Source organism: Crinia signifera, chromosome 4 (assembly GCF_055691185.1).
Source record: "Crinia signifera chromosome 4, ASM5569118v1, whole genome shotgun sequence".
In the NCBI taxonomy this organism is placed as follows: Eukaryota; Metazoa; Chordata; class Amphibia; order Anura; family Myobatrachidae; genus Crinia; species Crinia signifera.
Genome location: NC_139220.1, coordinates 105,995,171 through 106,020,051, shown reverse-complemented (window position 1 = coordinate 106,020,051; position 24,881 = coordinate 105,995,171). Strand labels below are relative to the sequence as shown.

Genomic DNA, 24,881 nt, shown 5'->3' with positions numbered 1-24,881 from the left:
TCAGTTTAAATGTCGCGCCTTGGCTGTGATTGGTCCGTGGGTCCCACGGACCAATCACAGCCTTGGGGGCAGGTGGGGTGAGGGTGGGGTGAGGTGTCATCGTCACCGATGACCCCCTCATGCCCCCTGACGCCCGGCGGTGATTGACACCTGTGTTACCGAGCGTCCGATTCGCTGGTAACACAGGAAAACGCTGTGAATGGCTGTTCACACTGAACAGCCAATCACAGCGATCGCCGACGGGGGGGCGGCATCGCAGCCCCCCCTGGGCATGCAGGGACATGTCTGCTGTCAGGGACAGCAGACATCGTCCCTCTGTCACTGCGTCTCGAGACGCAGTGACAGTTTAAACTCATGACGTACATTTATGCCATGTGTCGGGAAGTACCTCCCGGCCATGACGTAAATGTACGTCAAATGTCGGGAAGGGGTTAAAAAGTTAAAGTTTTAAAAGCGGAGTAGGATATATCATAATTGTAATGGCTACTGCTCTTTTTGTTTCTATGTTGTAGAATTTAGGTGGGTATTCAATCCCAAATCACGACTGTCGGGACCCTGGCCCGTTCTCGGCCCACTCGTCTGTTATTCGGCATGCAGGATTCAATATCCCACCTGCTGAATGATGAAAGGGGGGCATTTCCATGGAAACGGCTGTGATATCGACAATCCACGGCCATTCTTGGCAAAACAGGTCTGACTGCTTTTAAAGTTGAGTCCGTTCTGCCGAGATGCCTCTTCAATGCTGTCGGGAAAGATGGCATTGAATAGGCATCTGCCGCTATTTCCCCCTTCAGAAATAGCGGCGGGGGATTCAATAGTCCCCTTAGTCTGCGCTAGGTAGCACATCACATCACGTACTAGGGTGTGCAGCCCAGGCTCCTTTCCCTCAATATATTCAATATTCCTGTATGTGTATGTCTACATACCTGAAGGCCTGGACTTCGTCAGTCTGGATTGGCACCCCTCTCACCTGACTTTGATGGGCGCCTAGTATTTGCTGACTACAGTCTATATAACATTATATGCATTTATAATTCTATAAAAAGTCAGATTAACTTTTGGGGTGCCTAGGATTGCTGTGGCTGCGCCCCTTAGGGGCACCACCATATAACATTTATACAGCTACCTAAAGCTGGCTACACACCTACAGAATTATGTCTGGTGGGAACAAGCACCTGGAAATGTATGCAATTACCTTTTTCTCCCAAACACTGTAAAACAGATTATGGTCATGCAGACAAATTGGTTCAATCAAATTGATCTAACAGTTTTGTCCAAATAATTGTTTTCATCCATTTTCCAGGGTTTGGGAGTAATATGGGCAGTACTGCCTCACAGCACTGAGGTCATGGGTTCAATACCCACCATGGTCCTAAATGTGCGGAGTTGGTATATTCTCACCGTACTTGCGTGGGTTTCCTTTAGGTACTCCGGTTTCCTCCCACAATCCAAAAATATACGAATAGGTTAATTGGCTCCCAAAAAAATGTACCCTAGAATGTCTGTGTGTGCGTGTACATGTGGTAGGGAATATAGATTGAAAGCTCCACTGGGGCAGGGACTGATGTGAATGTTCTAATAGTCTCTGTAAAGCGCTGCGGAATCTGTGTGCGCTATGTAAGAAACTGCTAAGAAATAAATAAGTATACCACTCCATATCATTTGTACAGCATGGATTTCCATCTTAAATCCATGCTGTACAATGGGCCATACACAGAGGTTTTTCAGTTACTGTACCAGGGGTTCAGACTTCCTCCTATAGACCTGATGGTGACCTCTTTGAAGATGAAGGTTCTACTAGAGTAGAAGGATAAAATGCAATGGGGCTGTGGTATATTTCCTCTAATCTTTTGTTCCATACACTATTGAGATTGAGGAAATAAGCAGTGGTGATCTATTTTATTTTTGTCTTTTTCACCAGGGGTTTTAGGAATGTTTCTGGTACAACCCTGGCAATTACCTCTTTAAACAAATTTGCACCAAGGACGGATTCAGTCAGATTAGTATCCCCTGTCAAAAATGTTTGAGAAGTTGTTGCTGAGGCACAAGGTATTCTCTGACAAAGTGCTTATTCAAGCTACAAGACCATATTCTTCTACTGTTGATTTTAGGATTTTAAAGAGCTACATCCTGTCGTACAAAAACTGGATTATCCTGCTTCAGTTGTCATAAGACTTATTCTTGATTTAGTTAAGGGCCTTTCTCTATTACTATCCTGAAAGTTCAGTTCTCAGCATTTAAGGGGGAATTCAAGTGGGTGTAAGGTTTTAGCCTGAAAAAAAAAAAAAATCCAAACAAAACAATACAAATTTTACACTTACAGTAGTTGTGCATCCATCTGATAACTGCATTATTCAATTGCAATTAACAGAATCTGTCTACGGTTTTCTATACAAATCACTGTCCCTTTCTTTCCTTGAATTGAATATGAAAATGCAGCGGCTGTGGGAAAAATCCAACGCTACGGCGCTTGTTAATTTTCCGCTCTTATTTGAATTCCTTAGTGTTTTCTGGATACCACTCTGGTATCTGATCTTATTTACTTTGTTTTAGTGCAAGTGTTATTTATTTATTTATTTGCAGTTTCTTATATAGCGCAGCAGATTCCGTTGCGCTTTACAATAGAACCCTCATTCAGTATGGAGTGCCGCGGGTGGGGCAGGAGGTCTGAAGTACGGCATTGCCAGAACTTGCCCCCCCTCATCTGCCTGCGCCACACATGCGGGAGATGAGCAGGATCTTCTGAGCAACTGCTCTTAATTATCTGACCGGGCTGTTCTGAATCTTGGGCAGATTCATAACGGTGGGGCCGCGCATTTAAATCGCTGTGTGGTCTACACACAGTGATTTTACATGTGTTTTCAGGCATTTTCTGAATGATTTAGTAAATTTGCTCAGAAAATGCCTGAATGTCACCCTGTGTGTGGGTCCCATAAGGTAACCCTTAATAATTTAACTTCTGGTACCTTTGGGCTTTTGCAAGATTTCTCCTTAAAGGAGCTCAAACTTAAGGTTTATTTTTATTTATTAACCGTTTCTTATATAGCGCACACATATTCCGCAGCGCTTTACAGAGAATATTTGAATATTCACATCAGTCCCTGCCCCAGAGGAGCTTACAATCTATATTCCCTACCACATGTATACGCACACACAGACATTCTAGGGTTCCTTTTTTGTTGGAAGCCAGTTAACCTACCAGTATATTTTTTGAATTGTGGGAGGAAACCAGAGTACCCTGAGGAAACCCATGCAAGCACGGGGAGAATATACAAACTTTGCACAGTTAGAGCCATGGTGGGAATCGAACCCATGCTGTGAGGCAGTAATGCTAACCATTACACCATCCGATCTGCCCAAGATGCTTCTGGTAGCATACATATGGGTGGCCAGCAGTCAGAATACCAATGTCAGCACCCCGACAAGAAATCACAACCGGGTCAGCCTCACCCTTGCCATTCTGCAGCCTAACCTTCACCACTGCACCCTGCCTGACCCTTATACACCCCCCTCCCCATTCCGTCAGCCTAAAACGAAGTCCGAACAGTGGTGCTGCTGGACTAATTATGCTCTTCTAAAAACAACAAAAAAGCAGGAAGACGCACCGAGCTTGGTCATGGTTAGGGCATTGCTGGTATGTCTTGGGGCCTGATTCCAAGTTGTACCCTTATGCTATTGTGATTTTCTAGGCTATAGAGTACTAGAATTGGGGGGCATGAGTACACTGCTTACCAAGCCAAAGTGAATCACTCCCATAATCTCGCACAGAAGAACGTACCTAACCTTTCTCTCCCAGTTGCGCTCTCCCTTCCCGGCAGTCCTTCTGTGCCTGCAGCCATGCTGTTTCTGCTCTCCAGTGCACTGTGTGGGTGGGGAAGCAGATCACTGCGTGTACTATGATGTCATGTTGTCAAGTCCACTAAGGTGACAGACAGAGCCACAGGATGATCGCAGCGCTGCTCACAGGGGTACAGCCACAGCAGAGCCTGGTGTATCTGCGCATGGGGCTACAATACACTGTACACTCCATAGAGCTGGGCTTTATAGAGGAATGCCCAGAAAAAAGCCATTACTTAGTGTTTAAAAATAAGAAGGCACATTTTGAGTTTGCCAAAAGGCACGTGGGCGATTCCCCACATATATGGTGGAAGGTGTTCTGGTCAGATGAGACAAAAATGTAACTTTTCGGCCACCAAGGAAAATGCTATGCCTTTTGCAAACCCAACACATCCCATCACCCCAAGAACACCATCCCTTCAGTAAAACATGGCAGTGGTAGCATCATGCTTTGGGGATATTTGTCAGCAGCAGGTACTGGGAAACTGATTTGACTCAAGGGAAAGATGGATGGTGCTAAATACAGGGATTTTCATGAGAAAAACTTGTTTGTCTGCCTGTGATTTGAGACTGGGATGGAGGTTCACCTTCCAGCAGGATAAAGCAACACTGGAGTGGTCTAAATGTGTTGGAATGGCCTATTCAAAGCCCAGTTGCTGTATTGATGACCGAAACAAGATGGTTGAAATTAAGGGGTGTACATTTATTAATACATATACACATAATAAATTAAATCATGTATATAAAATTATATATATGTATATGCAAGGCACGGCACCACATTCTGGAGGAAAGCCACCCCTTTAAAAGCCTGCCACAGAGATCAAGTGGATACCCACTCTGCTTCAGAAATCCCAACAGGCCGGGAGGTACGCCACCCCCACCACCCATTTGGAGGAAGCACCCCAAGGGACACCACAAAATCACGGCCACATCTACTCTTTTGGGCCCAAAAAGCAGGACTGAGCACTCTCCCAAACAAGGTGACGTCACCTAACATTATCTTTTCCGGACGCAGGATCTTTTAACCAATTTTAATATATATATGTAATTTTATATACATGATTTAATTTGTGTTTATGCATTAATAGATGTGCAATAAAATCCCAACAACATCACAAAATAACATAGTGTATATTCTTTTTTTGTTTAATAAATAATAGTTAAAAGGAATTTAAAAAAAAATTGTACATGCACATACAGTATGAACAAATGTGCATCAAATCGAATTCACTCAGCCCCAAGAGGAAGCACTGGAGTACACAGCGGCATCTCCAGCTGTGGTGGAACTTCCAGTGTGGGTGATGTCAGGCTACAACAGGAAACTTTAAATGCCTTTCCTAGCTAAGCTGGTTTCCTCTGTATATCCATCAGGAAAACAAATGTCTGTATGTCAGTCTGCAGCCTACTAATAGCAAAAATGCTTCAGTTTTTTTTATTTTTAGCATTATATTTTAATAGAGAATTTTCAATATATGGGATACAGAAAAAAAATGGAGCGGTGCATAATTCCACACAAGCACACACAAGATACACAGCATGTATATAGTATAGGATTACAGACCATTAGGGTTAGGACTAAATCAAATAGTCGTATCATTCATTAGATATTGTTGGGTAATCAAGGGAGGTTCATTTAGTCTAATGTGGAGACTTCTACCCCTATTCAGGGTACTAATGCTAGAGTATGGTTTCATTAATGTGGTTGTAATATGGCATTTAAGTAAATAGAATCTTGGATTTGAATTTAGATATAAGGGGAGGATAACTTCCAGTTTTATACGATGGTGGCTCAAGCCGCTTTCATTGATCATTTTTGTTGGATGGGAGATACCGGTGGAGAGACGGATGAATGTTGTCCTTCCTGCAAAACTGGTCAGGGATATCCTTTTAATGGGATTGCAAGGAAAACTTCAGGTGACAGAAGTCCTAAGGGTTCAGCAAGGATGAGGCCTTGGCAAAGGAACAGGGTTGTTATCTCCACACTAGTTTACCAAACGTGATCTTCTGTGTGTTATGTCTTCTGCTCATGCTCCACTTGGAAGGAAATCGTTCAGGCCGTTGTCCAATAAGGATTCTTGTGCTACGTTTCCTTTCACGATCAGTGTTGATTTGTGCTAAACCCATGTCTTTCATGTACAGTATATAGCTTTGGGTACGTTGCAATCCTTACAGTTGCCATGGAGTTTGTGAAGGCAATGAGATAACGTGCAGCTCTTCACGTGTAGCAGCCTGTGATTTATTGCCATGCTTTCTGGCAACACAGCTCTTAAACTGGAAGAAGGATGAATGATTGCAGACTCCTTGTGTGTCACATGGGTATTGATGCTCTTAAAAATAACCAATACAATTGTCTAATTACAGTTCCAGAATATACTGACGGAGAAAAATTAATAGTTCATTGACTGTCCTATCAAAAATCTTGTTCTCATCTCTGCTTGATGGGAATTTGGTTGATATTAGTTTAACTTTTATTGCTATTAACCCAATGCAGCTTAAACACTGCTGCACTAAAAATGATGTTGCTTTATAGGATAAAATGTTATTTTGCCTGTTTGTAAATTAATTCATTTAATACTATTTTATAATATTTATTCCAATGGATTCTGTGCTCCATTGCTGATCCAGCTACCCAAAGCATAATGCCGGTTTGCATTTTGCAGCATGGTCCTGATTAAGTATGCACTTCTTCATCTGTACCTGCAGGAGACGGAGGGTATCATTAATGACATGGGAGAGAGCGCATCCCTGAAGATATTTGGCATACAAACTGCAATATTTTAAATATTGTTTTTAAATGGGAATAATTAATAATATTGCTTTCTGTGTGTTTGGGTTTTTTTTTCTTCTATTTTTTTTTGTGTGAAATGCATCTTGTTCTGTAGAGCAGTGGTTCCCAAACTGTGTGCCGTGGCACCCTGGGGTGCCTTGGGGAACTTGCAGGGGTGCCCTGGGTTGATGGTCCAGGACCAATTCAAGTTATTTATATCAAATATAATAGTCAAATTATGGACAAACAGAAGTACATTTTGTCCATTACCACATAAGTGATCCTAAAGATGAGATATAAACACAATTTATTTAATTTAATACTTGTTTATGACTTTCTCAATGAGAAACCTTTAGCTTAGGGGTGCCGCAAAAAAAATTCTGATGCTTCGGGGTGCCGTGAGTCAATAAAGTTTGGGAACCCCTGCTGTAGAGAGAGAAGTATTTGCATATACCAGAGAATGGATAGCTGATGATCCAGATATTGCTTGGACATATGGCACCTATGAGCACATTTGTTTTTTTTTAGGGTAATCACTTTGTACAAGTATTGCACATGTCTGCAATTTACAGGGGTGTGAATACTTTTGATATCCTGTTTTACTTAAGGCCCATACACACTGGGCAATTTTGAGCTGAAAGCCGCTTTAAAACACCAAGGGCGGGATTCTCTAAAATCCGCAGTCCAGTATCGCCGGCATTCGCATTTCTAATGACCGCATATTCTCTAAAATATGCGGTCATTAACACAAGGGACAGCTCTTGCGATAAGAGCTGTCCCTTGCGATAAGAGCTGTCCCTTGCGATGCGGCGCCGTTGCTGGACTTCCGGGTCTATGACCCGGGAGTCCGTCTGCGCATGCGCAGACCGACGCCGCGGGGCATGCTGGGAGGGATCCTTGACAGATCCCTCACACAGCGCTGCGGTAAGAAGCCCATAGGCTTCTGCAGGGAACCGCCAGTTTTTTCTGGCGATTCCCTCCGCAGCGCTGACACTGCGAAGGGGGGTTAGAGAATACAGAAATGCGGTAAAAACCCAGATAACGGGGTTTTTACCGCATTTCTGTGATAGAGAATCTCGCCCCAAGTTTGGTCTCAAAGCCGCCCAGTGTGTATTGCCCGGCGATGAGCTGTGATGCACGCTCCCACATCCTCACCGGGAAAGCCGTTTATCTGCTTGTTTTACCAGCAGATAAGCGGCTTAGTGGACAACTTTGCTTAACTATGCAAAGCCATCCGCGTGTGTATGCACTGAGCGGATTTCCCCCCAGCGATGTTACATACACACTGGGCAACATCGCCCAGTGTGTTTGGACTTTAAGTGTGTTAGATCAGTGCCAAATGTATCCTGCTTCATTCTACTTTAAATGATTTCAAGACAGAACTTACAACACTAAATATTTTGGTTTACATGGTGCATGAAACATTAGTCAAATCCAACCCTAAACAAAAACACATCTTTGGAATAAAGGGTATCATGTTGTGGATTTTGTTCACGTGTTTACAGAGATTAAAGTTAGGTTTTCCTGATTACAAAGTTCTTTATAAAACATGTTCTTACGACTGTAAAACTAGCCAGCAAATTCTTTCCACAGTACGTTGTTCATTTCTATCCAATGGATTATTTGGGCATGCTGTAACTTCATATTAATGCATGTGTTCTGTAAAAAAAACTACATATAATTTCTCTCTTCCAAATCTACCTCTGTTACTCACAATGACAGTGTACATGCCAAATATTAAATTCAGCCAGAAAAGCGCTGTGTTCCCAGAGGAAGTCATATTTCTGTATTCTATGCTACAGACACGTATCTGTGATCCAGATGTTGAGACATATGACCTGCAGGCTTTTTAACTTAGTGTGTGTGTTTTATGTTGATTACATTGCATGACGTGTTTTTGCTCATGTTATGATTGTTTTGCCTGCAGGGTGTCCTCTCCAACATCTCATCCATCACAGACCTGGGCGGCTTTGACCCCGTTTGGCTCTTCATGGTCACTGGGGCTGTTATGTTTGTACTGGGGTTCGCTGGCTGCATTGGAGCTCTACGGGAGAACACCACTCTTCTGAAATTTGTACGTGGTCTATGGGTAATCTATTGTGCTAAGTTAATGTATATTCTTTCCTCCTTTATCTCCGCACCATATAGGATAAATAATCCAATAACAAAAATGAAATTTAAAAATATATATATAATTCTTATTGAGAATCTCTTTAGCTTATCCTTCCCATCTCTCCAATTGTAACACATTTGTGAGAAATGAAAAAATGACAATGGCAAATCTACTAGTTAAAATAATACAATAAAAATTCCAATTTTTATTCATAAACGCAAATTATTGAGCAGTGTATAGAAAATCTCAAAATATTGTTCAGAAATGCGATACATTGATGTATCTGATAATAGCTAATTAGCTGAAGGACTCTATCCAAAACATTTTCATATATACAGAAATACATTGAAGCATTTTACTGGATAATGGCTGATACACTCTGTATTAAAAGAATAAATCCATATAAAACTGTAGAATTGAAATAGAAATGCATCTTCCCAGTAACCACGGCAACTTTCCTAACTTATGTCTCTATAAGAGTCCCTGTGTATTTTGTTTTATAATATAAAGGCTAAATACTCCTCACTTCTGAGGTAAAGTACCTCCAGTGACCACTAGAGGCCACTCGACAGACCAAATTGCTCCTTCACAGAAAGTGAAAGCAAAATGATCTGTTTCAAACTAGGGATAGCCATCGTTGCCTTTGCCATCAATGTTTTCCATTGATGGCAAAAGTGCAACCGGCCATCGATGATGCAATGGATGACCATCAATGTTTTTCCATTGTCTTTGATTGGCCTGTGGGCCAATCAGAGTACAGGGGTGGTACTTCATGGGTGTCCTGGGCGGAGCTATGCGCTGTGTCCCAGTAAAGAGCAAAACAAAACTATTCGTTTAAGCTTGACATTGATGATGGTTCTCCCCCATCGATGTCAAAACTATTTGACATCGACCATAAAACATTGATGTTTTCTAAACATCGGTCGTCGGTGGCCATCCCTATTTCAACCCTTCTGGATATGGAGAGAGGGAGCTGTGGAGACAGAGATTGGAGGTAGCAGCAGATGGGGACTAAGCCGTCATTTTGATGGGCTTTTAACTAGTAATTGTATTGTATAAGTGACCAATAAGGATAGCAAACTAACCTCATAAACTAACACTATTTTAAAGAATAGAATAAATAGCAAATATACTTTTACTATAATAATAGTACTGGCAGTATGTTGCTGCGGTGAGGCAGGGGTTGGTAGAGGTTTCCAGCAGGTGCAGTAGCACATTAGCCAGTGTCTAATGCAGCAGCGTAGGTGGCTCTTAATGTTTTTATAAGGAGCAATGGTATTGTCATGCTGGTAATTGTTTTACCCAGTAAAAATGCATGTGGTAACCAGTAACTTCTGCTGCAGCATTGGTTTGTCTTAAGTACGAATGTAGTGTGAATATAGCAAGAGAAAGTCAGAAGTTCTGGTGGTGGCAAGCTTGTCGTTGTCATCTGTGACCAGGTACACTACGGATAGATAAAGCCATGGCAAGAAAGGGTTGCCTCCAGCAGGTTTCACCTGAGAGCTGTAGTTCACCATTCATTAGGGCTATAAACATTTGTGGGACCTTCACCTTCCCTTCCTAGAAGTGCTACAGTTTTGGGAAGCACTTCTCCCAGCAATAGGGTCAATCCTATTATTTGTGAAGTGTGCCGTTGTCGTAGCATTTTCACACCGCCAACTGCACCTAATCTCACAGGCTTAAATCAGACAGAATTCACATGAAGTTGTTGACGCCCTATTGGGGAAGGAAGCACTTTTGTGTGACTTTGGACCCCCGTAATAATTTCGAGATCATTGCGGATAATTGGCTTGACCCCGATATTTGATCTCCACTGTAGAAAGATTGCTATGAGTAGTGTTGGTGCCTCTATCAGCAAATAGATATTACTTTGACTCAGATATTTAGATATATTAAACTGTGTAAATAGGGCTGTTCTAAATCTTTTGGCTGGGACTGGAGTGTGTATTGATAAAATAAAGTGTATGTGTAAATATATCTATTTGGAAAGAGTTCTATTTAATTTGGCATGTATAGCTTTAGCGTCCCTCTTTCAGCCTCTTTTCCATTGGCAGCCCCACCTCTCCCTTGGGTGCATGGATAGGAACCAGCAAATTCACTGATGTCAGCTGGATTTTATAATCTTCATATAAGCAAGAGTCACTATTATTTGGGTTTCATTTGCCCAGCTAACGTAAAATAATAAACGTTTCACTTGCACTGCTACAATGGCGACTACTGCTACATAAACAAAGTTGTTTTATTATAGGGGAAAAAAAGTGAAGATGACGCCAAAAATGTTCAGGAGGTTTTAATTGAGTGAGGAATCTCCCAGGTTTAGTATTTTGTTCAGTTGAAGTAGTCCTGCAGGAGTCCATTAACTTACATTTTAGGGCTATTCAGCGTTAGAGTTGATATTGACTCTTTTTGGTGATCCATAGTTCTTATTTGAAAACCTATGGACTGGAATTAAAGTGCGTACACACTGGCCTTCATATCGGCCGTTCGATTAAACGGCCGATCTATCACTGCACCATTGGCCGGTGTGTACAAGCGATATGTCTGTGACTGGCTCGTTCACAGATATATCACGTCGGCTGTGCACCACAGCTAATGCCCGATATATCGGCGCATCGCACTTTGTGTATGGGCGACTCGCCAACCATCCATAGAGCCTTGCCTGGAGCTGCCTGTGATTGACAACTCAGTGTATGCGTCCACCAGTTTGTGATATCCACCCCGACAGATCGGGCAGCGTGTATGGAGAACATGCTGCCCGATCCATCTGTAGATCTATCTATTAAGGTGCCCATACACGGTCCGTTAAACGGATCCGTTTGGGTCTTAATTAGCATGCATCGTATCGGATCGCATGCCTAGTGCATGCAATGCGATCCGATACGATGTTTAGCTAGTACAAAAAGTATGTGCAGCACATACTTTTTGTACCGTACTATGTGATGCGCGGGAGCGCGCATCGCATAGTACAAAACGGACGGTCCGGGAACGGACCGTCTATGGGTACCTTTAGTGTGCACCCAGCTTTAGAATTGCAAACTCTTTCATGAAGTCACTGAACAGTGCATGTTTTCCTGGTCTCACAGAATCTCTAATGACACAATTGGCTCCACCTGTCGATCTTTTAAAATGTGATGAGTACACATGTGCACCAGGTGATCAGAAAAACATGACCTGTTTGGGGTCCTAAGGATCAAGTTTGAGAACCACTGCTAAAGCAATACTGAGGGTAACCCCGTCTTGGACTCCTGCTCTAATTAATACTTTGTTTTTCTCTATTTCAGTTCTCGGTCTTCCTGGGGCTTATCTTTTTTCTGGAACTGACTGCGGGTATCCTGGCCTTCGTGTTTAAAGACTGGATCAAAGATCAGCTAAATTTCTTTATAAATAACAATGTGAAGGCATATAGAGATGATATAGACCTGCAAAACCTCATTGACTTTGCTCAGGAATATGTAAGTATGATTGTATTAACATGTTAATTTATTCTTGTGTGGAGCACTGCTGTGGCTCCATGATCTTTTTTATTTTTGTGTATTACGTTTTCTCGATCAGTTATGGCCTATTTAGCCCTCTAGTGGGAATATTGAGAACATTTTTTTTATATGTCATATTCCAGCATTTCCCAGCTCCAGTCTCCAGGGAACCTAACCACAGATGGTTGATCGTCATTTGCGCCCATACATTTTCATGTTCCCACCAAATATTTTGGACCGATAAATATTTAGGTGTGTACCCAGCTTTACAGTGCATGTATTCCAGATTTTCAGGCTGGTGCACAGGTGCATTCATAACTGGCTAACACACTTTAAGATCCACAGTTGGTGCTTATTTTATTTCTGATACTGAAGAGATCTTTAAAATCTGCACTGTAAGGGGTTCCCGAGTATTGGAGTTGGGAAACACAAGTTCTCATTCGAATTTGATGTTATTTTTATCACACTTTTTTTAAATAGGAATTCTTGTAGAAAAAAAGCTAACTAGGGAGAAGGGAGAACTGTACTTGTCAATGAGGCTTAACCACGTCAATGGTATGCCCGGAAAATTCCTGGGCATACCATCAGCAAGTAGCTGTGTGCCAGTGGTGCCTCCAGCTGTGCACCACTGGCGCACCACCTCTAGTGGCACCTCCTTTTGCGCCCCCTTCTTCTCCTTTCGCTCCTCCCCTGACCTATGATATCGTATGCCGGTGCTCCCCTGCTGCTGCCGCTGTTAGCACTACATCAGTAACCAGGTGGGCGACCCCCACTCGGGAGTTCGGGCGCCCGAGCTGCACCGAACGTTCCCGAGCGTGGCCTGCCACCTGGTCACTGATACAATGTGAATGGTGGTGGGGAGTTCAGGCGTACGATTGCAGGAGGGCGGAGGTCAGGAACAGGGGGGGGGGGGGGGGGGGGGGGAGACGGGACTGGCTGCTGCCCTTGAGTGGTGAGTATTGCTGGGGTAGGTCAAACTTGCACTGGTAGGCTCATCCTGCCCCAGCAAATCCCACCACTCAAGGGGTTAAAGGTGACCATACTGCGAGAAGCCGCAGCAGTGCGTGGCCAACCTCTCCCTCCTGATACATCTCATGCAATCATATTCCCAGATGCCAGGAGGGGGGCCGAGCCAGAGGTCGGGTTTTTGATGGCGCATCGGATCAGGTGTCCGACACATCTGATTTTGACACTTTTTACCCTATTTCTCAGCTCAATGCATCATAATCTGGTGAAAAGTGGCCAAATCGGACTAGTGTTTTTTAATATTAGTATTTTTAATGTGTAATTTTATATTTCTAATGTATATTGCTGAATAGGCTATTATACATGTGTATGTTATTCTTACTAAATCTGTTTTTTCAGTGGTCCTGTTGTGGGGCTCATGGACCTAATGATTGGAACCTCAACATTTACTTCAATTGCACAGACTCCAATCCAAGCAGAGAACGCTGTGGGGTACCCTTTTCTTGCTGCGTGAAGGACCCGGCGGTAAGAGAATGCTGTCATGTCGTGTTGTTCCATTTGGAGAGTTTCCTGGACAGAGGTTCCTTATATATATAGTAGCCATCTTCTTGTCTTGTTTTGCCTGGTCTGGGAGCGGGCTTTGTGCCGGCACACAGGCTGCTGCTGCCTCTCTCCTTCGCTGCCTCTCTCCCTCGCTCAGCACACAGCACTGAGCAGCGTGTGCTGAGCAGGGGGGAGAGGCTGTGCTCTCCCAACTCCCCCCTCCCCCCCTCTCGATTGCACTGAATATGACACAATAAACAGGCTCCCTTAAGTGGATCCTTAATCCTTTGAATGGTGGGTTTTCCTGGGGCAGGTTCAGGGCCGGTGCAAGGGTATTTGGTGCCCTCCTGCGAAATATAAATATGCGCCCTCACATACTTTCAGCACACACAAAATAAAAAGAGCTCGATCTTACAAGAAGCATGGCCGCACAATATTACCCATGTTTCATATTACACACAGTAGCACAATCTTATTCAAAATACACCACATAGTAGTCTATCTTATTCAAATTATGACACAAAGTAGTACCCCTTTTTCATGTTAAGCTACTCAGTAATACCTTTTATACGCAATGCCCACAGTAGTAGTGCCGCTTACTATGAGGTGTGGCCCCCCTGGAGCGAGAGTGAGCAATGAGGTGGGGGGTCTGAGAACATGTGCACACAGGAGCATGCAAAGTCAGAGCCAGAAACCACAATCCGCCACTTTAGCTCAGTTAGACAGCCAGCATATAGGGGAAGAATGGGGAAGATAATCAAACGTGAGCTGAGGAGGAATGGATCAGGGCAGTTGGGATCGTGTGTGGCCTGGCTGAGCTTGGAGCAGATGTGGACAGCTGGTCAGGCCTCCTTCAGTACTGTGCGGTCCACGTTTTCTATGCAAAATGCATTTTATATATTTTGCATGGAACCATGGCACCCCCCCTACACACACACACACACACGCACGCACGCACGCACGCACGCACGCACGCACGTACGTACGTACGTGGACATTACTCCAGGATACCAGCTTCTCACACTCCACAGTTATACTGCTACAATCACTGAGATATAGTCAGCATCATGGCAGTCAGGATGTCAGCATTCTATATACCGACACTGGCATCCCAACAAATTGAAAAAGGATTAGGATGCCTACGCCGGAATACCAACAGTGGGCATCCTGATCAGTAAGTATGCAGGGTGCACAAGCAGGCGGCCGGCGAAGGAAGGGTCAGGTTTAGGAACTAGTGGGGGCAATGTGGGCTTAGGCTCTGTGGAAAAGGGGAGGATAGGCTTAGGTTGTGGGGAGGGGGGGGTTAGGTTTAGGTACTTAGAAGGGGGTTAGGCTGCGGGGTGGGGGTTGCTAGGTTTAGGTTATGAGGGTTAGGGATAGGCACTAGCAGGGAGGGTTATGCTGTTACAAGGGGGGTTAGGGTAAGAAGGGTCGGGATTCTCCATATCGGGATACTGGGATTGGTCTTTTGACCGCCGCCATTGCCACCTCAGGATATTGAATGTATCCTTGATCACCTATATTATTTGGATTGCCTTCAAGACGGCAGACATGGTGCACATGGGACTGCTATGCCTGGGTGCACCTCATCTGCCTGCTGGTATACACAGTACAGTGCCATCCTGCAGGAGCAGATGGCTGGAGTGGGCAGGCTGGCGGCAATGTACCTGGCACAACCGGGCTAGGGATGCAGCCCATCACCAGGGGGATGGTTATGCACAGTATGGCACTTCAGAAACGTATTTAGCTTTTAATGCCAATCGCTTCTCGAGTGACCTAGAAGGGGGCATGGCCAACTGGGGAGGGGAAGGCACAACCATAGGTGTCAGTCTTGGAGGTGTGCCCAGCACTTCTGTATGTGCTGGACTTTCCTTAACGTAAATAGATGCCGTGCCCATGTACATGGAATCTATTTACGTGGCAGTAATTGGAACAGGACACTGTGGCTCCTGGGTGTGACAGCACCAGGCAGGCTACTTTAGCAGGGCAAAGCAATTAGACATATATATATATATATAACAGGTATGCATTTATTTATGTCTACAGCATCAAATAAATACAATTTATACATATATTAGCATATCAATGTCATCTGGTATAAAGGTCCAATAAACTCCCCTACCCACCCTCAACTCCAGGCACTCACCTGATTCAGAGAGGTAGTAGAGAAGGGTCCAGCTTTTGTGGCTGGTCCCATGGAAAGGGCAAGCCAGCGTTAGTCAATATCTTTGTCAAGCTGCTCTGCCCAGGAGACCAAAGCATCAGAAAGTGTATTCAGATAAATGCCTCCCGGCCGCAAGATGTGTGCACAGTGCACCTGCAGGCTGCAGCCCCAAACCGAAGCACTTCACAACCCCTGCAAACCCAGCCTTGCCTGCCACCACCTGGCACAGCGGGAGCAGGAGCCTGAGCCGTCGTTGGACAGCCTCTATCCCGCTGGGTCTCTCTCATCAGTCCTCTGCGCTGCCATATACAGCGCAGAGCCGCTCTCTCCTCCGGCTCAGCTCAAGCTCAAATAGCGCAGTGCTGCTGAGCTGCGCTGTGGGGAGGGATGCCAACCGCAGCCTACACAGCGCTATGTAGGCTGCTGCTCACGGACCGTAGACGCCGCGTTGAGAGGTAGAAGGGGGATGGCGCCAGCAGTGACAGAGAGGGGGAACCTCTGTTCAAGCTGCCGCCTGCCGCGCCTCCACTGTGCGGTCATAAGGGTTGACAGCCAAGCAGCAGCAGTGCACAGCAGCAGATTCAGCAAAGTAGAGAGAGCGCCTCTCCAGCTGGCGCCTCCCTGCTTTGCAGGATCTGCTGAGTGGTTAGCGCCGGCCCTGGGCAGGTTTGTCCTGCCCCAGAAATGCTCACCACAAAAAAGGCAGCTGCTGGTTTCAGCTTTTTGCGGCTGTTTGGAGTAGTTCGGGGCCGCTTGCTCATCTGTTTGGGGATTCCTGTGTTTTGGAAATATGGGGATGGTGTGGTGAGCCAATGGTTCAGCGCTGGAGGAACCACTGGCGCACCCTTTCTCTACAGTGGCATGCACAGAAATCGGCCATGCTTTATTTACTTCTGTATTACATGTCGATTCTGTCCACTCCCCACCTACCACAAATAATAAATACTAAAATGTATTTTTTATAAAAATAAAAAGGGGGGGGGGGGTTTGTATGGGGCCCCAAACTGGTATCTTGTCTGGGGCCCTATGAGACCTAAATCCAGCTGTGGATCCGGCTCTTACTAGTGCTATACCCTTGGGCACTGCTGAGTTACACCATCTCACCATCCTTGTGGGAAGACTGTACAGGAAGAAAGAAAACACTTTCTTCTTCCTGTAGTGATTCTGGATCCATACAGCATCTTGTGTCCTCTATATGTATTTAAATATAAATATTTGTAGAAACTTGGGTGTAGACATGAATAAATGTATTAGTGTTAGGCTGCAGGAAGCAGATTCCTGGTGGGCTGTTAGACGTGCGCGTTGTGTTTCTATAATGAGCCCTGTCTGTCCCCACAGGAAGATGTTCAGAACACACAGTGCGGATATGATGTGAGACTGAAGCTGGTAAGTTGGGTTTCTTTGTAAAGTCTTTTTGTCTCTGGGATGATTAAGTAGCAACACACTTGGAACCCTTTCAATGAAATGGTTTTGGCTTGTGTACTTTTTTGATACTCTGAAAGTCAATTAGCTTTTTCTTTTGGGCATAATGTGCACTGTGTACAGCTCCCTTCAAGTGATAAATTCCCTCAAGGGTGCCGGACAATGTAGAAGTGAATATATCATGCTAACATGCATTAGGTTTTTGCCAAGGATATGGAGACACTGCTGGCACAAGCAGATGCTTATTAGAGGGTGATTCTGCTGTGATTAGCTGCTCTTACCACCCTACCCTGGGACACCAAAGTGCTCTAATAAGAGGAAATTATATCTCTGTCAGGCCAGATGTTTAGTTAAATCTCCCTGAATGCTGCTAGTTTACCAATGCCAGGGATGGTAAAGGTTGCGGTCTTTGTTCTGAGATAATGGCAGTCGTGTACTGGCTTGTGGCTGATTAAAATAAATTGATTCTACTTTATGGCTGTACTCTGATTCAAGAAGTCAGCTGTAAAAAACTGCACCAGGTGCTTTGGAATATAATGTCGACAGGGTCTGAATATCGACGGCATACTGTCATGTGTCGGCATTTAGGACAATGGTGGTTTAAGCTAAACCGTATGGCATTACTTTCTAACTCCATCTACTCAGATTTGTGTGAGTAGTGTACCAAATGTTCTTTTCTAAGGTAAACTTACCCAAACATTGAAACATTCCCATACCTTCATACAACCCGACTCATTTGCATGCTGATGAAGGGTCTCGTAGCATAAATTCTTTGGGCGGTATTCAATGCCGCTGGCGAGGGGGTTTCTGCTTCGAGGGTGGCTTGTTTTCGGAGAGAATCGCCTAAACAAGCTATCCTCACTGTCTAACCCCCCTCACCCTAATCTATATTCTGCATATAGTGGCGACCCTCACCATTTTGACAGCCACACTCGCCGTTTCCACCTTGCAGAAAAAAAGCAGCGAGGTGGAAATGGCGAGTGCAGGGGTGGAAATGGCGAGTGCAGGGGGGGGGGGGGGGGGTGTCAGTTGAATACTGACCAGTGAGCTATCGGCACTGCTCGCCATAGCTTAATTTAATGTACTTTTATCTGGATGTCAACTTTAAAAACATTTCTTACAACAGGAGCTAGAACAACAAACTTATATTTACACAAAGGGATGTGTGGGCCAGTTTGAGAAGTGGCTACAAGACAACTTAATAGTAGTGGCTGGAGTCTTCGTTGCAGTTGCATTATTACAGGTTGGTTTTTTCTTTGTAATCAGTAATGTTCTTGTTCCTTTTTAGACACACTTACAGTAAGATATACTAAATGTAATGTGTGTACAGTACACACCACTAATAAAATGATGGGCCTTGTGCTACGTTGGCTGTATATGCATAAAAAAGGGCCCATAGTTGCTGTAAAAATGACGCACCTGTGACATAAAGTTGGATGTATTTGAATGCCAGTGCTGCATCACAAACAGGTTATGATAGGTTTGCTTTGATTTAAAATTTAGAACTGAAAGTAGTACAAAAAAAGTTTAAAATAAATAACGCCCACAAAATGATATAATACAAGTACGGGTATGAGCAATAAAAAAAAAAAACTTCGGAGGTCAGTCTCCAATCAGCTAATCAGAAGCAGTTCCCCGGAGCTGGCAATGTCATCAATTTACACCAAGCCTCAAGTACCTGCTATTAATATGGCTGCGGTCAGGCATATCTGCATTACAGTGTGTTTCTATGTTTACAGTGAGGTGAACCCTAATTAAACCAGGCTGTACGCAGTCTTTGTTTGCATTGCATCTCACCAGATTTGCATAGGGACATAAGTGCTTTTTTTTTAAATCATATTCTATGATAGACAAATGGGCTTATGCCTATCTTCACATGAAATGTACTAGATTTTGACCTTTTAGGTGCCGAGAAGGTGGTAGGTTGCTCTGTGAATGTTTTACAAAAGGAAATGTTGGGAGCAGCAGTCGTGTAGAGTTTTGCTGCCCTCTGCTGGATTTATCTGAGTTAGATCTGGCTTTGGATCATCATGTTTGGCATACTCCAGCTACTCTCTACTTTCTCCTAGCATAGAAATAATGTCATACAGCCTATAGTATAAAGCAGTTGGGGAGTAAGGGATATTTGGCCTGGATGGACTAGTTGGGGGTTACCTATTCATTCCCTCCCCCCCCCCCCCCCCCCACACACACACACACACACCTTTTTAATTCAAGGACCAGCACCCAAAAGCCCTGTGCTGGTTCTGTAAATATGTATCCCTACACATTTTCTGTATTTTTTGAACTAGGAACTGGAATTGTCGCTTCGCCCATGCTGTCGGCCCCCCTAACGATATTTTACTATTTACTTTTACACAGAAAAGCACTACACAGATCACTGTGATCTGTGCAGACTACTCCAGGTTGGTAGCCTAAAATGATTGGGTTTTTTGTGGTTGTTTTTTTACACTTTTTATTACTTTGGGTGAGTTGTGTATTTTACATGGGTGACATCTGGATTTATTTATTTATTTATTAACAGTTTCTTATATAGCGCAGCATATTCCGTTGCGCTTTACAAAGGGGACAGTGATACAACAAAACAGGGTATTTACAGACAGTCAAAATAGGGTATTTACAGACAGTCAAAATGTAGGAGGGCCCTGGATGGCATAGTTATTCTGGGAAAGAATGATTTTTGTAAGTTTGTTGCAAATTTTACCTGTTCTTGCAGCCTATTACATATGACGAGTTCAAACTTGCATGCTATTTTAGCGGAAATCTTGCACATTTTTTCCACCTCGGACCTTGTTACAGCACATGTAACAATCCTTTCTGTGTATTGTTAAAAAAAAAGGAGATAGAAGATGCCACACAGATTGTGCTATTGCTGGTTAATCTGCACCATGTATTTAGATTAGATAACAATGATATTTGTATACAGCTATTCTCTTTTGGAAAATCCAGCAAATATCCATTTGAAAGTGTGTTACGTAACTTGATGAAATGAGGATTTCTGCAGTCATTCAGATTGGTGCAGATCCTCCAGTTCCCAAGAGTAATGCTGGGTACACATTAGAACAATTTGGCCTCCATTCCCCCAATTTCGATACAATCTCGACCGCTTGTATGTAAATTAGGCATATTTTGGATCCGATTCCGATCCGCGTCCCCGCTGGTTGTTTTGCAGATCCTACCTGCTGCAGTCAGGATTTTAAAATGACCCCTTCAACTGGGTACAGATCAGAATCGGATCGGATGCAGATCGTGTGCGACCAACGTATGGTCATCTCACGATCTGTTCTGGCATGTACCTAGCATTAGTGTACAGCATGGACTAGGTATCAAAAGTATGGTGAGCATTAATGAGCAGGTAAGAACTTGGAGCTCCCACAGGAAATGTTTTGGTGGCCTTCTGCCCAATGATCATAACTGATGCAGGAAGAGCACTGTCATCACAACAGACAAGTCCTACCTATCCAGAAGCACAATAGCAACTTATCTTTGGTAAATTTTTGGTGATTCCACCATAATGTGAAATGAGACCTTTACCTTTGCTAATGTTAAAAGGCTATTGTAAAACATCTCCTTGTCTCACCTATCCAGAAGCACAATAGCAACTTATCTTTGGTAAATTTTTGGTGATTCCACCATAATGTGAAATGAGACCTTTACCTTTGCTAATGTTAAAAGGCTATTGTAAAACATCTCCTTGTCTCATCAGCTCTTAAAAATTATATTTTTTTTCTCTTTCTCTCCCTACAGATTTTTGGGATCTGTTTGGCACAGAATCTAGTTAGTGACATAAAAGCTGTGAAAGCCAACTGGTGACATATTGCCCCATGTGCCCCTCAGCCAAGCCCCACTGGAGACTGGATCCTGCCTCATGGCACTGCACTGTAACTACCCAAGGACTCTTCAGCATGGACACTTACAGGAATGCCCCCTCTCCATAGTGTTTTGCGGGGACTTGGTGGGATGAAGTGATCGAACACATTATCCCTACTGCTGTATTATGGTTGGCGGTTAATGTGCCACGCATCTCTTTTGGACTGAGCTTCCTTCCCTCCCTGGGCACGGAGGGGCTGGCATTGGAAGCCAAGGTGTACATAAGTGCATGTATGATTCAAAAGGGCAGTGTGACAGTGATTTATATTTATAAATATAGTATATCTATATAACAAAATGAAAAGACTCAACGCACCATTTCAACGCAACATCTGTTGAAGTCCTAACCGTTGTGTATCTGGAAGGGACCTTTACTGGCACATGCTTCCATGATAGTGTGGGGTGCTAGCCAAAAAAAAAGCCTATGTATTGTCAGACACTGGAGCCATTGCAGCTTTATGTTTTGTTTATTCATTCAGTGGCTGCCTAATTTTATTCAAAGAGGTTTGTGGGTTTATTTTGTATATTAATCTTGTTGGTGTATCAGTGCAGGCCATGCAATAGCACATCAGCAAATCTTCTTGAAACAGGCAGTAAGCAGTGTGGTCAAGATGATATAGCTGGGAATCCACAGTCTCTACCATACTGCTAGTGAGTGCAACCATACCCGACAAGCATTGTCAGATTTGGGGAGCCTGTAAGGGGAGGTAAACAGCCTTTTTTTACTTTTTATTTATTTAAAGTTATCTGTCCCCTTTAAATGTTGTTCTTTTTAAATGTCCTGAATATCTTCTCTACTACATTATTTCCATGGTATGTGCTAATGACTTCAGAATTAAACCTTTAAGTAGAACTAGTGGATCACATACCAGCAGCCTGCTGCATTCTCTGTACAGCGGCCCATTTTCCAGGAGATCAGATTTGTTTGTGTAGTTTGTACACAAGAACAGAACTGCTGGATTGTGTGCAACATGCAACGACTGTCTACATAGCAGTATATTAAGTGACCTTGTTTTGTCCGTGCCATTATTAATGTCTTTTTTAAGTTGTAAAAGTATTGTGAGACATTTTTTAGTTCACCTATGTGTATATCCGGTGTCAGAAGGCAAACGTTCAGCCGTGGGTAGAATTACAAGTGTGGGCATCTGATGGTGTCTTGAAGATAACTGGCACTGTTATTTAGTGCAGACTACAGAGCTTCATGTTGCCCACTACTACATGTATTGCTTACCCTCTCTATAGGCCTAATTCAGACTCCTAATCCTGCAAAAGCCGCCGTGGCCCTCCACCCACACCTACGCACAGACTGCTCCCACAACATGATAGGGTTGCCATCCACCACCGGCTCTGAGAACTGCGATCACCTGTGAATGCCCTTCATAGCTCACGCAAGTGTGGAGATCACTGAATAGCGATTTCCGCACTTCTGCACGTGGCTCTGGAGCATTCAATTATCAGTCACTTATTTGTTGATATCTATCTGGTCAGAGGAAAATTGTTTTCAAAGTTATGTCCCATTCTGCTATGGTATGCTTACATTTACCCAGGCAAATTTTATTTCTGGCATATATTCTATAAAAAAGGAATAGATATTCTGCCTTAATTTGTCTTTTTAAGGTTGTTCTCCTATGTACTCTATAAACCTCTGTAACATTATCAACCATTCCCCATAAACCTTCCCAACCACACACACACACACACACACACACACACACACACACACACACACACACACACACACACACACTCACTTCTGTGTCTCTCCTGTCTGTTGGGCTAACTTGGAAAAGAATGGTTTAGGTAACCACTAAAGTCTAAAGTAAAACATAATAGATTAGAATACTGATTATTATTATTATTAATATTTTTTTATATATACAGGACACGTTTACTAGAAGTTATCCTATATACATAATTTTCTATTTACTTAAAAGGGAGTATAGAAACACTGGGGTTTTTTTCTTCAAGTATACGAAAGGGACCAATACTGTAAGTTTACATTTTAAAGACTGACTTTCTTGCCCTATTCTGTCAACGATATATAGTTTGTAGAGTTTCCCCCACACATTGTTACAGCACTGGAGAATTTCCTCTGCTAGGTTCTGTATAAACAGAAAGGTTACATTTGACTTGACCAGAATGTATTCCATCATAGATAAGGGATATGCTCAGTGGGGACAAACTTAGCTTCTTAAGTAAGGTTTTTCGGCACCATTGCCACCAGCAGGTCATGTTTTCAGGATTTCTTGTTGACTTAATGGAATTGATCCATCACTTGTGCATTAAGGAAATATTTGAAATGTAACTTGTGGATGGTACTTAAGGACCTGACTAGTAATATTGTATAATGAGCAAAACAGCACACACACAAAAAAAGAAGTCCTACAAATATTAAACATTCCAAACCTGGTTTAGGCAACATGTTGTTTTGCTGATGTATTTTTCAGCTGCAGCTTCAAGACTCCAGCTGTTCAATTAATTAAATGTTCCAGCAGCAATGTCTCATATAGCTTATCCCTGACACACTTCTTGCCTACTAAAGACTTTGGGTACTTATGTGTTAATAGAACAATAAGTTTTGACTGAGAGCATCACTGACTTGGGAACTTGTATGCAGAGTAACAATGCTGTTCTGATTTACTGCTAGGTAAACTTTGCTCTGATCTCCCCATTAGAATACTCCCAGTTTCGCACTGTCTGACTGGTAGTCTCCTCTCATTCTTGGAGGATAAACTGGGAGGGATTCTGCAGGTTACATTTTACAATATCAATTATTCTAAAAATTAGCCCAGTGAAGTGTGCATTTTGCTGATTTCTTCTTCCATAGGCACGTGTCTGGTCAAGTGCTGCTTTTATTTTTTTGTTTTTTTTAATTGTGTCCCTTAAAATTGTGAATGTTTTCAGGATACGTAGATGTCCAAAAGATGGAGGTCTTACTTGACTTGACAAAAAGTCTCTACACTCTCCGTCCGCACTTAACACTGCTGTACAGAGTTCAGCAGGTAATCAGGAATACGCAGTGCAATGTTACTGTACAAACTGTTTATGAAAAATAAAAATCCTCAAAACTCTGCTCAAGTCTCTGGTTTGAATGGCGCAGCAAAACAATGTGTGATGAAAGCTGTTTAAGTTGTTTGAGGAAATGATTAAGCTTTTGCAGTGCTTAACTATAAGTTAATATGTGAAACTCATTTTTGTCCATAAGGGGGAGCTCTTTTCCATCAAATTCAAGTTAAAGCTGACTAATCCATGTACAGGGTATAGCAGTATGTTTGTATTCTATTTTCAGTTTTTTTTTTTATTTATTTATTTTTTTCAATAAAAAGTGCCAGTCCTCACAACTTATCCACTTTCTCAAGTGTCAGTTTACATCTGGAAATATGCCACAGAGGTGCCCTTCTCAATCATGCCCCCTATGCCCTTATATGCTAGCTCAGAGCCCACCTTTAAGAATCCGCCCAGAGTACAGCACCCCCTTAATGTTGCTCAGCTCTTCTCAGCTTTTAAAAATGGAACGTGAAGGTGTTGCTAATAGCAATCAATCATATTCCAGCTATCATTTTATTGCATTTTACAAAATGAGTGAATCTGATTGGGCGCTGTGGGCAACGCCTTCCACTTTTCAGTTTTAGGAGCTTTAGTAACTCTACTCCATTATAGTGGCTTTCATACTGGACCAGATACTCACCGTAACTTGTCTATAAAAGACGTGGGGCAGTTGTA

The 24,881-nt window shown here is 43.2% G+C and overlaps 1 protein-coding gene across 1 annotated transcript in view; it reads left to right on the top strand.

The window, feature by feature from the left end:
* The window catches only part of TSPAN17 (tetraspanin 17), a 77,127-nt gene extending 52,898 nt beyond the window's left edge, over window positions 1–24,229 (top strand). The window contains exons 3-8 of the mRNA XM_083182138.1: window positions 8,535–8,681; window positions 12,002–12,172; window positions 13,559–13,684; window positions 17,205–17,252; window positions 18,415–18,531; window positions 21,036–24,229. Of these exons, the coding sequence (XP_083038264.1) occupies window positions 8,535–8,681; window positions 12,002–12,172; window positions 13,559–13,684; window positions 17,205–17,252; window positions 18,415–18,531; window positions 21,036–21,101 (675 nt within the window). The 3' untranslated portion in view covers window positions 21,102–24,229. The remainder of the gene's footprint in view (window positions 1–8,534; window positions 8,682–12,001; window positions 12,173–13,558; window positions 13,685–17,204; window positions 17,253–18,414; window positions 18,532–21,035) is intronic.
* Window positions 24,230–24,881: the final 652 nt, after the last annotated feature.